At 46.8% G+C, this 13,861-nt stretch overlaps 1 protein-coding gene across 2 annotated transcripts in view; it reads right to left on the bottom strand.

Moving 5' to 3' along the window:
* The window catches only part of DNAAF1 (dynein axonemal assembly factor 1), a 31,510-nt gene that overhangs the window by 5,183 nt on the left and 12,466 nt on the right, over positions 1-13,861 (bottom strand). The window contains exons 1-4 of one of the 2 annotated variants that reach the window (XM_032284562.1): positions 12,444-12,728; positions 10,843-10,964; positions 4,144-4,310; positions 121-621 (exon numbers count right to left, since the gene is read on the bottom strand). In XM_032284562.1, the coding sequence (XP_032140453.1) occupies positions 121-621; positions 4,144-4,310; positions 10,843-10,949 (775 nt within the window). In that variant the 5' untranslated portion in view covers positions 10,950-10,964; positions 12,444-12,728. Of the gene's footprint in view, positions 1-120; positions 622-4,143; positions 4,311-10,842; positions 10,965-12,443; positions 12,729-13,861 lie in introns of those variants that run through there. The other variant, XM_032284560.1, reaches the window with a different exon arrangement.

The following is a 13,861-nucleotide window of genomic DNA, read 5'->3' as shown; positions in this document are numbered from 1 at the left end:
CTACAAACAGCAATACAGAAGAAGTGAAGCTCAGGCCTCAGGTCCCACAGAGGCATGAGTCAAAGGCTGGGGGTCCCTGAGAGGGGTGTGTATCTGTGTGTGTTTCTCTGCTTGTGTTACCTTCCCTGGCAGCTCCGAGGGGCAGCGGTGGCAAGGCCTCAGCTGGGAGGGTCCCCTCTGGCTCTCCATCTCCATCCTCTCCTTTAGCCTCCACAGGTGGCAGGAGTGGCGGGGCCTCAGCTGGGAGGGTCCCCTCTGACTCTCCATCTCCATCCTCTCCTTTAGCCTCCACAGGTGGCAGGAGTGGCGGGGCCTCAGCTGGGAAGGTCCCCTCTGGCTCTCCATCTCCATCCTCTCCTTTAGCCTCCACAGGTGGCAGGAGTGGCGGGACCTCAGCTGGGAGGGTCCCCTCTGACTCTCCATCTCCATCCTCTTCTTTAGCCTCCACAGGCGGCTCCTCTCCTCCACTTGGCCTTTCCGGGTAGAGCTCGTCCTTGGCCTCAAAGCATTCCTTAACAAACAGCTCCATCTTCTGCCTTGTTTCTCTGTCCCTCGGAGGCTCTTCCTTGCCTTCAGCACTGGCAGGCACGTTCTCACCATCATCTGAAGGCAGCATCTCCCCTAATGGAGGAAAATGCAAAGGTGACTATAGGAGTCTCCCGGGAGGACAAAGGTGTTCATGCATACATCAGGGTTCACAGCAAACTTCTGGCACTAGGGAAGGGGTCAGGAACACAGTTTAAAAAGTGTCCTCTAGGGGACGGGTGCAGTGGCTCATGCCTATAATCCCAGCACTTTGGGAGGACGAGGTGGGTGGATCACTTGAGGTCAAGAGTTCAAGACCAGACTGGCCAACATGACGAAACCCCATCTCTACTAAAAAATACAAAAAATTAGCTGGATCTGGTAGCATGTGCCTGTAGTCCCAGCTACTCAGGAGGCTGAGGCAAGAGAATTGCTTAAACCTGGGAGGCGGAGGCTGCAGTGAGCATGATCTGGAGTGCAGATCATGCCACTGTACTCCAGCCTGGGTGACAGAGCAAGACTCTGTATCCTAAATAAATAAGGAACACAGTTTAAAAAGTGTCCTTGAGGGGCTGGACATGGTAGTTCAGGCTTGTGACCCCAGAACTTTGGGAGGCCGAGACGGACATATCATTTGATGTCAGGAGTTCAAGACCAGCCTGGCCAACATGGTAAAACCTTGTCTTTCCTCAAAAAAAAAAAAAATACAAAAAATTAGCTGGGCGAGATGGCACAAGCCTGTAATCCCAGCTACTAGAGAGGCAGAAGAAGCGCTTGAACCTGGAGGCAGAGGTTGCAGAGAGCCATTGCGTTCCAGTCTGGGTGACAGAGTAAAACTCTGTCTCAGAAAAAAAAAAGTGTCCTGGAGGGATGTGCATCATTGTTGTTTATGATGGATAATAGCGGGGGCCAAATGCCCACAGACAGTGCAGCTGAGCACAGCCGGTTAATAGAACAGAATACAGCCATCAGGAAAACAGAATGCAGGAAGTTCTTAGGAGAGGCATGCTGGCCTGTGGGCAGTTTAAGGGCTGCAGCCTTTGCTTTTATCTTCAAATGGTTCAGGGGAAAAGCAAAGCTCTGTGGGTGGGGGGGGGGGGGGGGGGCAAATGTGTAACAAATTATGAAAAACCACAGAATCTGTTAATAAACGAAGATATACAGCTATTCGTTTTACTATTCTCTGAGCTTTTCTGAAAATTTTTAACATTTCAAAACAAAATGTTGGGAAAGACAAAATATATGTAGTAAGAAAATATCTATTGTATGGAAAATAGAGTATGCTAATTCAAAAGAGTAGACAGGAAGCAATATAATTATGCCATTTTTATTTAAAAATATATGTGTGGCTGAGTGTGGTGGATCACGCCTGTAATCCCAGCACTTTGGGAGGCTGAGGCGGGAGGATTGCTTGAGACCAGGAGTTCAAGACCAGCCTGGCCAGCATAGCAAGGCCCTGTCTGTACAAAAAATACAAAACAATTAACCAAAGATGTTCACTCACCTTAATCTTAGAAGATGAATATGTCACCCTACATGAGCAAAGGGACAGTGCAGATGTGCTTAGGGTCTAGAACCTTGAGATGGGAGATTGTCCTGGATGATCCAGGCAGACTCAGAACAATCACAAGCATCCTGAGGGAGGCAGGAGCGTCAGCGCCAGGGTGAGGCTGGAAGATGCCACACTGCTGGCCTGGAAGTTGGAGGAAGGGGCCACAGGCCAGGGAATGCAGGCGGCCTCTAGGAGGTGGGAAAGGCAAGGAAATGAGTTCTGCCCCGGGGCCCCCAGAAGGAGCACAACATGAGATATCTCGATTTTAGCTTAGTGAAACCTATTCTGGGCTTCTGACCCACAGAAATGTTTTGTGGTAATTGTTTTGTGGTAATTTGTTGTGGCAGCTGTGAAATTACAAGATACGTGTATCTCTGAAAACAGAGCTCCTAAAACCCCTGTAGATAGGGGCGCTGGGAGGCTCTTTTGTTCTAATATTTGGTCTTCGACCCCAGTTCCTGACACAGAGCCCTAAGACCTTGTCCAGAGTGACAGGAATCTCTTTTGTTCGAATGGGGCAGCTCTTGGGGGTAGGGTGGCTTCTGGAATCAGAGAGGCTAAGCCACGATTAGAGGCTTGGAGCTTTCAGCCCCACCCTCGTCCTTCAGAGAGGGCAGAAGGGCTGCAAATGGAGTTAAGCATCCATTATGCCCAAGTGTTGAAGCTCCTGGAGAAACTCTGAACTGCGGGGTTCAAAGAGCTTTGAGTTGCTGAACACTGGAGGTACCTGGAGTGGGCAGGGTGTGCCCAGAGAGGGCATGAAGCTCTGCCCCTTCCCACAGACCTTGCCCCAAGCCCCATTTCAACCCGCGGTTCATCTGCATCCCTTATCATATCCTTTATTAATATAATAGCCCAGAAAATGTAAGTGTTCTCTGGAGTTCTGTGAGCCGTCATAGCAAGTTATCAAACCCAAAGAGGCCGTCGTAGGAACCCTAATTTTATAACCATTCTGTTAGAAATACAGGCGACACCCTGGGACTCGCAATTGGCACCAGGAGTGGGGAGTAGCGCGGGACGGTTGCCCATCACCTGCGGGGTTAGTGTCAGGATGGAACGGAATCGTACGACACCCGGCTACTGTCAGGGAACTGGCTGGTGTGGAAACCCTACACATTCGGCGACCAGAAGTGTGCTGAGAGTTGAGAGTGTATGAGACGAGAACAGCCCATTTGTGTTTTCCTATTGTCAGCGGCTGCAGAAAACCAGCACATCATTTATTTTTGAAAAACTGTTTCAATCAAAGTGGTTTGAAGCAGCTCATCACCATTTGAGGTTCTCACCGGTGCTGGCAGGTGGGTGAGGCCAACTGCAGATGGATCTGCAGGTTGTGAGTAAATGGTTTAAAAAAAAAAAAAAAATCCTTGGCCAGGTGCGGCAGCTCACGCCTGTAATCCCAGCACTTGGAGAGGCTGAGGTGGGTGGAGCACTTGAGCCCAGGAATTTGAGACCAGCCTGGGCAACATAATGAAACCCTATCTCTACAAAAAAAATTTTTTAATTAGCTGAGCATGGTGGTGCACACTTGTAGTCATAGCCACTGAGGAAGCTGAGGTGAGAGGATCACTTGAAGTGGAGGTTTCAGTGAGCCAAGATTGTGCGACTGCACTCTAGCCTGGGAAACAGAATGAGATCCTGTCCCTACCAAAACAAAACAAAACAAAACAAAAAAATCCAAGGCCAGGTGCAGTGGTTCACGCCTATAATCCCAGCACTTTGGGAAGCCAAGGCAGACAGACTACTTTAGGAAGCCAAGAGGTCAAGACCAGCCTGGACAACATGGCAAAACAGCTGTCTCTACTAAAAATACAATAATTAGCCAGGCATGGTGGCGCATGCCTATAATCCCAGCTCTGGGTGGGGCTGAGGCAGGAGAATCGCTTGAACAAAGGAGACAGAAGTTGCAGTGAGCCGAGATCACGCTGCTGCACTCCAGCCTCCGTGACAGAGCGAGACTCTGTCTATAGACAAAAAAATCCCCAAAACTAAAGACTGAGTTTGACAGCTTGGACCTGCCTGACCTCACAGGAACTCTGGGGCTGCTGCCTTGGGCCTAGAGCGCCTACCTCTTCCTTGACTCTCTCTCTGTCTTTTCCTCTCCTCCGCCCGCCGCTTGATCATGGCCAAGGCTTCAATGCTGTCTGTGATCTTCTTCTGCTCCCGACTCTCCCACTGCTGTCTCTCCTCCTTCTCAGCTGTGTACCCTCCCCTAGCCCAGGCCTCTGCACAAGCTCTGTTGAAAAAACCAAAGACACATAAATAGGTGAGGGGAACTCCAAACATATACTCTCTGACCACCTTACTCATTTTCTTCAAAATCAAAGCAAAGTGAGCGTCAGACATGTGGCTGCAAGGATGACAGTTACACGTGGACATTTTATTAAGATGGAACGGTCTGCACAGCCTTCCTAGGTATGGCACCAAAAGCACAAGTGACAAGAGAAAAAATAGAGAAATCGGACTCCACCGAAATTAAAAACTCTTGTCATGCAAAGGATATCGTAAGTAAAGTAGTATAAAAAGACAGCAGGCCACCGGCTCATGCCTGTAATCCCAGCACTTTGGAGGCCAAAGTGAGAGGGTCACTTGAGTGCAGGAGTTCGAGACCAGCCTGGGCAACACAGCAAGACGCTGTCTCTACTGGAAAAAAGTAAAAAGACAAAGAATGTAAGAAGATATTTGCAAATCCTATCTTTGATAAGTTGTACCTGGAAAATATAAATAAGCCTAACAACTCATTAATAAAAAGATGACACAATCAAAATGAGCAAAGTTTTATGTTTTGTTTTGTTTTGTTTTTTGGAGATGGAGTCTTGCTCTCTCGCTCAGGTGGGAGTGCAGTGGCGCAATCTTGGCTCACTGCAACCTCAGCCTCCCGGGTTCAAGCAATTCTCCTACCTAAGCCTCCTGAGTAGCTGGGACTACAGGCACCCGCCACCACGCCCAGCTAATTTCTGTATTTTCAGTAGAGACGGGGTTTCACCAAGTTGGCCAGATGGTCTCAATCTCTTGACCTCATGATCCGCCCACCTTGGCCTCCCAAAGTGCTAGGATTCCATGCATGAGCCACTGCACCAGGCCCAAAATGAGCAAAGTTTTAAAAATCGAAAAGACCAGCAACAGACTGGGGAGAAAATACTTACAGAAAAAGACAACTGGGAAAGGGCTTGCATCCAAAACATACAAAGAACTTTTAAAATTCAAAGGTAAGGAAACAACCCAATAAAAAAACTGGGCAAAAGATCACGCTACCTCACCAAAAAAGATAAACAGATGGCAAGTAAGCCTGTGAAAAACACTCCGCACCCCATGTCCTCAGCGAAATGCAAATGAGAACAAGATAATGTGATATTGCTATTACATGGCTAAAGTCCAACACATTGACAACGCTGTGCTAACACGGATGTGGAGTTCGGGGAACTCTCACTTGTTCCCAGGAGGAATACAAAATGATACAGCCACTTAGGAAGACGGTGTGGCGGATTCTTACAGGACTAAAAATGCTCTCACCATATGATCTGGCAATTGCTCTCCTAAGTATTTACCCGAATGAGCTGAAGACTTAACGTCCACACTCACACCTGCACATCGACGTTTACAGCAGTTTTATTCTATTTGGCAAAAATCAGAAGCGGCCAAGAATTCCTTTAGTAGGTGATTGGATAAACAAACTCTGGCACATCCTGACGGAGGAATATCTCTCAGCAATGAAAACAAACTAGCTGTTGGGCCGCAGCGTCATGGGAGAAGCCTCACTTCATTGCTACGTGAAAGAAGCCCGTCCATAAAGGCTATCTGCTATATGATTCCAGCTATATAACTTTCTAGATAAGGCAAAACTATGGAGAGAGTAAAAAGATCAGTGATGCCAGGAGTTGGGGCTGAGGTGGGAGGGATGAATAGGCAGAGCACAGAGGGTTTTCAGGGCAGTAAAACTATTCTGTGAGATACTGTGATGGGGGATACACGACATTATACCTTTGTTCAAATCCATACAATGTGCAACACCCAGCGTGAGCCTTAAAGAAGCGACAGACTTCAGTCAATAATAAGGTGCCAGCATTGGCTGATGACTTGTCACAAATGTACCACATGAGTGTAAGAAGTTACAAACAGGAGAAACTGTAAGGGTGGGTGGTATATGGAAACACTCTCTGCTCAATTTTTCTGTAAATCTAAAACTGCTCTGAAAATAAAGCCTAAGCCAGTCGCAATGGCTCACACCTGTAATCCCAGCACTTTGGGAAGCCAGGGTGGGCAGACTGCTAGAGCCCACGACTTCCAGACCAGCCTGGGCAACATGGCAAGACTCCATCTCTACAAAAAGCACGAAAACTTGCCAGGCCTGGTGGTGCACACCTGTAGTCCCAGCGACGCAGCTGGCTGAGAGGTGGGAGGGTTGTTTGAGCTCTGGAGGTCGAGGCTGCAGTGAGTCATGATTGCACCACTACACTCCAGCCTGAGCGACAGAGCAAGATGCTGTCTCAAAAAAAAAAAAAAAAAAAAAAGTCTATTAATTTTTTTTTAAATCGGCAAGGAAACTGAACAGGCATTTCTCCAAAGACGATATAAAAACTGCCAGTAAGTACATGAAAGATGCTCAGCATTATTATCTGCCAGAAAAAAAGCGATGGAAACCACAATCAGACACCACTTCATACCATCCGGGGGACTAGAAATAAAAGGACAAGCAGCCAGAAGTGCTGGCGAGGATAAGGGAAAGCTGGAACTTTCCACACTGCTGATAGGGATGTAAAATGGTGCAGCAGCTTCTCCTCAAAATGTAAACATAAAGTCCCTGTATGGCACAGAAATTCCACCCCTAGATATATACCCAGGAGAAGACAACATCTGTCCTCACAAAAATTTCATGATTCATAACAGCCAAAAAGTGAAAACCACCCTAATTTCCAAAAATGGATGGACAAATAAAATGGAGTGTGTCAAAATGCAGTATTCACCTGGCAATAAAAAGGAAGGAAGTGCTGGACGGAACATGCCACATTGCAGATGAGCCTTGACAACACAATGCTGAGTGAAAGACGTCAGAAACAAAAGGCCACATAGCAGGTGACTCCATGTATATGAAATGTCCAGAACGGGCGAATCGACAGAGGAGTGGCTGCCACAGCCTGCGGGGAGCGAGAAATGGGGGGCTGGCTGCTAATGGGGATGGTGTTTCCTTTTTAGGGTGATGAGAATGTTCTTCTATTTTTTTTTTTTTTCCTAATTGAGATGGAGTTTCACTCTTGTTGCCCAGGCTGAGGTGCAGTGGTGCGATCTCAGCTCACTACAACTTCTGCTTGTGGCTTCAAGCGATTCTCCTGCCTCAGCCTCTCGAGTAGTGCGATTACAGGCATGCGCCACCACACCTGGCTAATTTTGCTATTTTTAGTTGGAGATGGGACTTCACCATGCTGGCCAGGCTGGTCTCACACTCCTAACCTTAGGTGATTCGCCTGCTTTGGCCTCCCAGAGTGCTGGAATTACAGGCATGAGCCACCGCACCCCACCATGAATGTTCTAAAATTGATTGTGGTGATGGTTGCACAACTCTGTGAATATACTAACAGCCATTGCATTATACAATTTGTTTTTTTTTTTTATTTTGAGAGGGAGTCTCCCGAACTCAAGTGATCCACCCGCCTCAGCCTCCCAAAGTGCTGGGATTACAGGCATGAGCCACTGCGTCCAGCCGCATTGTGCACTTTAAATATGTAAACTGTATGGTATGTGAATTATGCCTCAACAAAGTTGTTATTTGATAAACAAAGTCTGGGACAGCTGTGGTGGCTCATGCCCATAATCCCAGCACTTTCGGAGGGTGGATCACTATGTCAAGGGATCGAGACCATCCTGGCCAACATGGTGAAACCCCATCTCTACTAAAGATACAAAAATTAGCTGGGCATGGTGGTGCACACCTGTAGTCCCAGCTACTCAAGAGGCTGAGGCAGGAGAATCGCTTGAGCCCAGGAGATGGAGGTTGCAGTGAGCCGAGACCGCGCCACTGCACTCCAGCCTGGCGAAGAGTGAGACTCCATCTCAAAAAAAAAAAGGAAAATAAAGTCTGGTGGTGTGAAAACAGAAGGCTTACCTTCAGAGAGGAGAAGCAGATAGCTGCTGTAAAATCAAAGGTACAGGTGTTTTGTTTGGAAATAGAGAGGGTGTTGCAAAGTATACTAAAGCAGAGAAAGACCACAAGTCACTAAGACAGAATATGCCAAGGAGAATAAACCATGTTCCACCCCATTTACCATACAGCGAGGAAACCTTAGACCCTTTCATCTCAGAGCAGACAGCCAGCAAAGGCCTATCAGTTGCCTGCTACATGCCAGGCACCGTTCCAGAGGCTGGGGATCCAGCAGTGAATGGAAGAGCTGATCTCTGTTAGAGGAGCCCTTTTAGTTGGGGAAGGCAGATCGTAAACAAGGAAATGCGTATATGCCCTAAGAGGAAAATAAATCAGGCCAAACAGACGTCAAGTGGAGAAGGTACTATTTAGACAGGACAGTTGGTCACAGAGAGTGCTTTAATAAAATGACAGGTGAGCAGACACCTGCTGCATCACAGACGACAGCAAGTGCCCAAATCATCAGTAAGTGGTTGGATTAACATTCAACGCTGGGGGTGTGGTGGCTCACACCTGTGAAGGCTTTGGGAGGCCACGGCAGGAGCATCACTTGAGGCCAGAAATTTGAAACGCGTCTGGGCAATGTAGTGAGACCCCTTTCTCTACAAAAAGACTTAAAAATTAGCTGGGTTTGGCAGTGCAAGCCTGTAATCTCAGTTACGTGGGAGGCTTGTGTGAGCCCAGGAGTTCAAGGCTGCTGTGATCACACCACTGCACTCCTGCCTGGGTGACAGAGTGCAACCCTGTCTCTAAAAAAAGACTCAAGTGACTGGGCGCGGTGGCTCACACCTGTAATCCAAGCATTGTGCAAGGCCGAGGCAGGCGGATCATGAGGTCAGGAGTTTGAGACCAGCCTGCCCAACGTGGTAGAACCCCGACTCTACTAACAACGCAAAAATTAGCTGGATGTGGGGGTGCGCACCTGTAATCCCAGCTCCTGGGGAGGCTGAGGTAGGAGAATTGCTTGAACCTGGGAGGTGGAGGTTGCAGTGTGCCCAGATCGGGCCACTGCACTCCAGCCTGAGTGATAGAGTGAGACTCTGTCTCAAAAAAAAAAAAAAAAAAGACTCAAGCCAGGTTAATCTGACTTTACAGCTGCACTGTAAAGAGCAGTGGCTCCTATTGCTCACATCCCTGTTACCTTCCTCAGCATGGCTCCCAGGGGTGGGCAGCATCTTCAGGGGCAGCTACTCCCACTGGTTCATTCCTAAGAGCCGAGCACCTGCTCGAAGTCCTGCATGTTGCTCACAGGGACCCTGGGGCAACAGTATTATCATCCCCACTCTGCAGATGAAGAACGTGCGCCCAGGGAGGTTAGGGAGCTCCCCTAAGGTTGTAACATAGCCAGTGGCTGCAGAGCTGGCTTGGGAGTCAGGCCCCTGCACACTGGCTGCTCCCCCTGTCCTCACCACCCCGAAACCTGGGGCCCTGGGAACTGGGTCCGTTTCTGTTGAACTTCCCAGGAGCAGGTCTTCTGGTTTTCTTACCTGGCTAAAGTGGAAGCTCTATTTGAAGTATGTGTTAGTTTGATTTAAATTTGTGAGTATAAAAACATATTACAAGCAACATTTATTGTAAATGTTGTATAATGCAAAATTCAGATTGTACGTCTCGTCAAGTAGCCTATATGACTGATATTTTATTCTAGGTGGAATTACTAAATTGATCTAAGTTAAAAAGTAAATTTAAAACACAGATAAAAGCGGTGATGATAAGCATGGCAGTCCAGGGTACGATGTTCCAAACATTAAAGAAGTTCTTACAAATTGGTAAGAAAAGCACTTCAAACAGAAACTTGGAAAAAGTCACAAATAGAATATTCATAAAGGAGGAAATATAATTGTCCAATAACAATGAAAAAAATGCCCAACTCCATCAATTATCTTAAAACGCAAATATCAGTGGGGTACTATCTTCACCCATCAACTAACTTGGCCAAGATTTCTTTTCATGGTTGTGTTATGTGAGGTTGTAAATTGGTATAAACTCTCTAGAAAACAACTAGAAAATATGTATAAGAGTTTATGCAAAGTCTCAGTCAGGCGCGGTGGCTCAAGCCTGTAATCCCAGTACTTTGGGAAGCCGAGAAGGGCGGATCATGACATAAAGAGATCAAGACCATCCTGGCCAACATGGTGAAACCCCGTCTCTACTAAAAATACAGAAATTAGCTGGGCGTGGTGGTATGCATCTGTAGTCCCAGCTACTCAGTAGGCTGAGGCAGGAGAATCACTTGAACCTGGGAGGCGGAGGTTGCAATGAGCCAAAATCGCACCACTGCCCTCCAGCCTGGCAACAGAGTGAGACTCCCATCTCAAAAACTAAAAAGGGTTTTTACAAAGTCTCAAACTGCATTCTTCAACACAGTGATACTACCTCAAAAATTCCATTCCAAGGAGCTCATCAGCAAAGAGGTAAATGACTTATACAAAGATATTTATCAAAAGAACATTTTAAAAATCTATGAATAGGTGCTCAAATTCCCATTATAGGCAATTATGTAGCCATCAAGCCTATTGCCAAAGAACATTTTTGATATGTGAAATTGTTTAAGAATCAGACATTTTAAAAGTTTAATATTAAGCAGGGGCAACTATGACAGATTAAAATGTGATCAGAAGGCTTTTCTTACCTGTCCTTTGGAAAAACTGGTCTATCATCCAGGTATGTTAAGTGCTTCAGTCGCACAGTGACGGTCCTTCTGTAATTAGCAATGTGCCTGATAACCGGGTTTCCCATCAAATTCAGTACACGCTGCAAGAAGACAGGCAGAACCAAACTGATTAGTAAAAGATGCAATTGAATTATTGTATATGTGATGTGGACTAAGAATAAATAAACAAAATCTATTTTTTGAGCAAAATAGAAGTGCCAATATCGCGTCCCGGTGACTTGATCCGAGAAACGGGAGGGTTTTCGATGCCCTCGCGCTCTGAAAACTGTCTGGATCATTCAGCAACCCTTTCTTCCACTTGAACTTCAGCTCTTAGATCTCATCGTCCCTCCAGAACAATGCTGGGAAACATTTCCTGAGGCTTTTTCTGAGTGCAGTTGATTATATTAGTTTTGCTACCCAACATCTTTTACTGAAATGCATCTCTGTGTAATTGATGGTTTTCTTTTCTTCCCAGCCAGGACCCATTTTAAGAAAACACATGCAAGCCGCTAGACAGAGAAGCACCAGCGACTAAGGGAAAGGATGGGCAGTGCCCGCTTACCTCTGCTGAGTGTCTCAGGAAGGAAGGCCCTCTCCCTGGGCTCACAGCTCTCCCTGATGTCAGTTAGGACCAGGGAGGAGAGAGAGGTTCAGCAATGCCACCTGCCATCCTCCCCCATCTTTAAATACTGTCACCTCCTCTATTACCTTAAGAAATTCAAAGAAGTTGAATGCATAGGGGACTGGCACAGTGGTTCACTCCTGTAATCCCAGCACTTTGGGAGGCTGAGGCGGGTGGATCACTTGAGGACAGGGGTTCGAGACCAGCCTGGCCAACCCGGCGAAACCCCATCTCTACTGAAAAGACAAATATTAGCTGGGCATGGTGGTGTGCACCTGTAAAGCAGCTACTCAGGAGCCTGAGGCAGGAGAATCACCTGAACTCCGGAGGTGGAGGCTGTAGTGAGCAGAGATTATGCCACTACTCTCCAGCCTGGGTGACAGAGTGAGACTCCATCTCAAAAAAAAAGTTGAATGCTTAAGGCAACATGAGGGTGAACCATTTCAAAATCTGTTTGCCTAAACTGATGGAATATTTCTCATATCAAAAGTGTTCCTTTGTTGGAAAAGGCATCGTAAACGAGTTAGTTTAGCATTTCCCAAACTTCATTCTCATGCCATGTTTCCCATTCTTGCTGTGCCTTCAAGTGACTTTCCCTGCACAGGGTGGGGTGGTGGGAGCAATACACCCAGGCGCAATAAAGGAGTACACGGGCTGGGGAGGATTTAAGAGCAATCACAAAAAAAACTATTAATATAAAGCAACCTGCTTTCGTTCTGGGCTGAATTGTGTCCTAATCAAAATTCAGATGTTAAAGTCGGAACCCGAGGCACCTCAGAAAGTAATTGTATTTGGAGATGAGACTTTAAAGCGGTGATTAAGTTGAAATGAGCTCATTAGGGTGGGCCCTAATCCAATCTGACGGGTATCCTTAGAAGAAGAGAGTAGGACACAGGGAGCACACAGCACAGAGGGAGGGACCCTGTGAGGGCCCCGGAAGAAGCCGGCCACCTACCAGCCAAGGAGCGGCCTCGGGAGAGTCCGACCCTGCCCACACCTTGCTCTTGACTTCCAGTTTCCAGAATTATAAGAAAATAAATTTCTATTAGTTAAGCCACCTGGTACTTATGACAACCAAAACCAAAACCAAAACCAAACCAAACCAAACCACAGGGGGATTGTAATCTAATAGAGCTTTCTATTCTCACCATGTGCTGCCATTCTAAACTAGTCTTTCCTAGTACGCTCTACAGACTGTTCCTCAACTATGGTTTGCTTTCAGCTGACTCACTTTTTTCCTCGCGTATCAACAAGGAAATTGCCCTAAGTAGTATACAATAAACAATATTGCCCTAAGTAGTATACAATAAACTCAACGGTTTTGTGTGCTAGTTTTGATATCTCTTTCCTAGTACACACGACAACACAGACACTAAGAAGCAAGGAAGCTGTCAAAGGCTACTAGAGTGCGCTCAGGAGGACACGGGAGCAACCTGAAGGCTTCTCAAGCCCAAAGGATGGGATTTTTTTTTTTTTTTTTGAGACAGGGTCTCATTTTGTTTGGAGTGCAGTGGTGAAATCTCAGCTCACTGCAACACCTCCCAGGTTCAAGCAATTCTCCCGCCTCAGCCTCTCAAGTAGCTGAGATCACAGGCATGCACTGCCATGCCCAGCTAATTTTTCTATTGTTAGTAGAGACGGGATTTCACCATGTTGGCCAGGCTGGTCTCAAACTCCTGGCCTCAAGTGATCTGCCCACCTCGGCCTCTCAAAGTGCTGGGATTACAGGTGTGAGCCACCGTACCCTGCCCAGATGGGAAAATTTGAACATGAAAAATTAAAGTGACAGCAAGAGTTAAATCATGTCAATATTGCATATATAAATGTGTGCATTCATAATGATACTGAAAAAAAGAAAGGCTTCATTGTCACCATGAGAGGTTGCTAGGGTCTTAATTCATTTCACTGAAAATTGATAAATAGCCAGCTTGAGCAACATGGCAAAACCCCATCGCTACAAAAAATACAAAATTAGCTGGATGTGGTGGTACACACCTGTGGTCCCAGCTACTTGGGAGGCTAAGGTGGGAGGGGCTTGTGAGCCCCGGAGGTTGAGGCTGCAGGGAGCCATGGTTATACCATTATACTCCATCCTGGGTGACAGAGCAAGACCCTGTCTCAAAAAAAAAAAAAAAAAAAAAAGGCCGGGCACAGTGGCTCACACCTTTAATCCCAGCACTTTGGGAAGCCAAGGTGGATCACGAGGTCAGAAGATGGAGACCACCCTGCCTAACAGGGTGAAAACCCATCTCTACAAAAAATACAAAAGAAAATAACCGGGTGTGATGGCATACGCCTGTAGTCCCAGCTACTCGGGAAGCTGAGGCAAGAGAATCTCTTGAACCCAGGAGGCAGAGGTTGCAGTGAGCTGAG

This window comes from Sapajus apella, unplaced genomic scaffold (assembly GCF_009761245.1).
Source record: "Sapajus apella isolate SASKATOON/1434 unplaced genomic scaffold, GSC_monkey_1.0 scaffold15, whole genome shotgun sequence".
Lineage (NCBI taxonomy): Eukaryota > Metazoa > Chordata > Mammalia > Primates > Cebidae > Sapajus > Sapajus apella.
The sequence above is the reverse complement of the archived record's forward strand: the minus strand, read 5'-3'. Positions and strand labels throughout refer to the sequence as shown.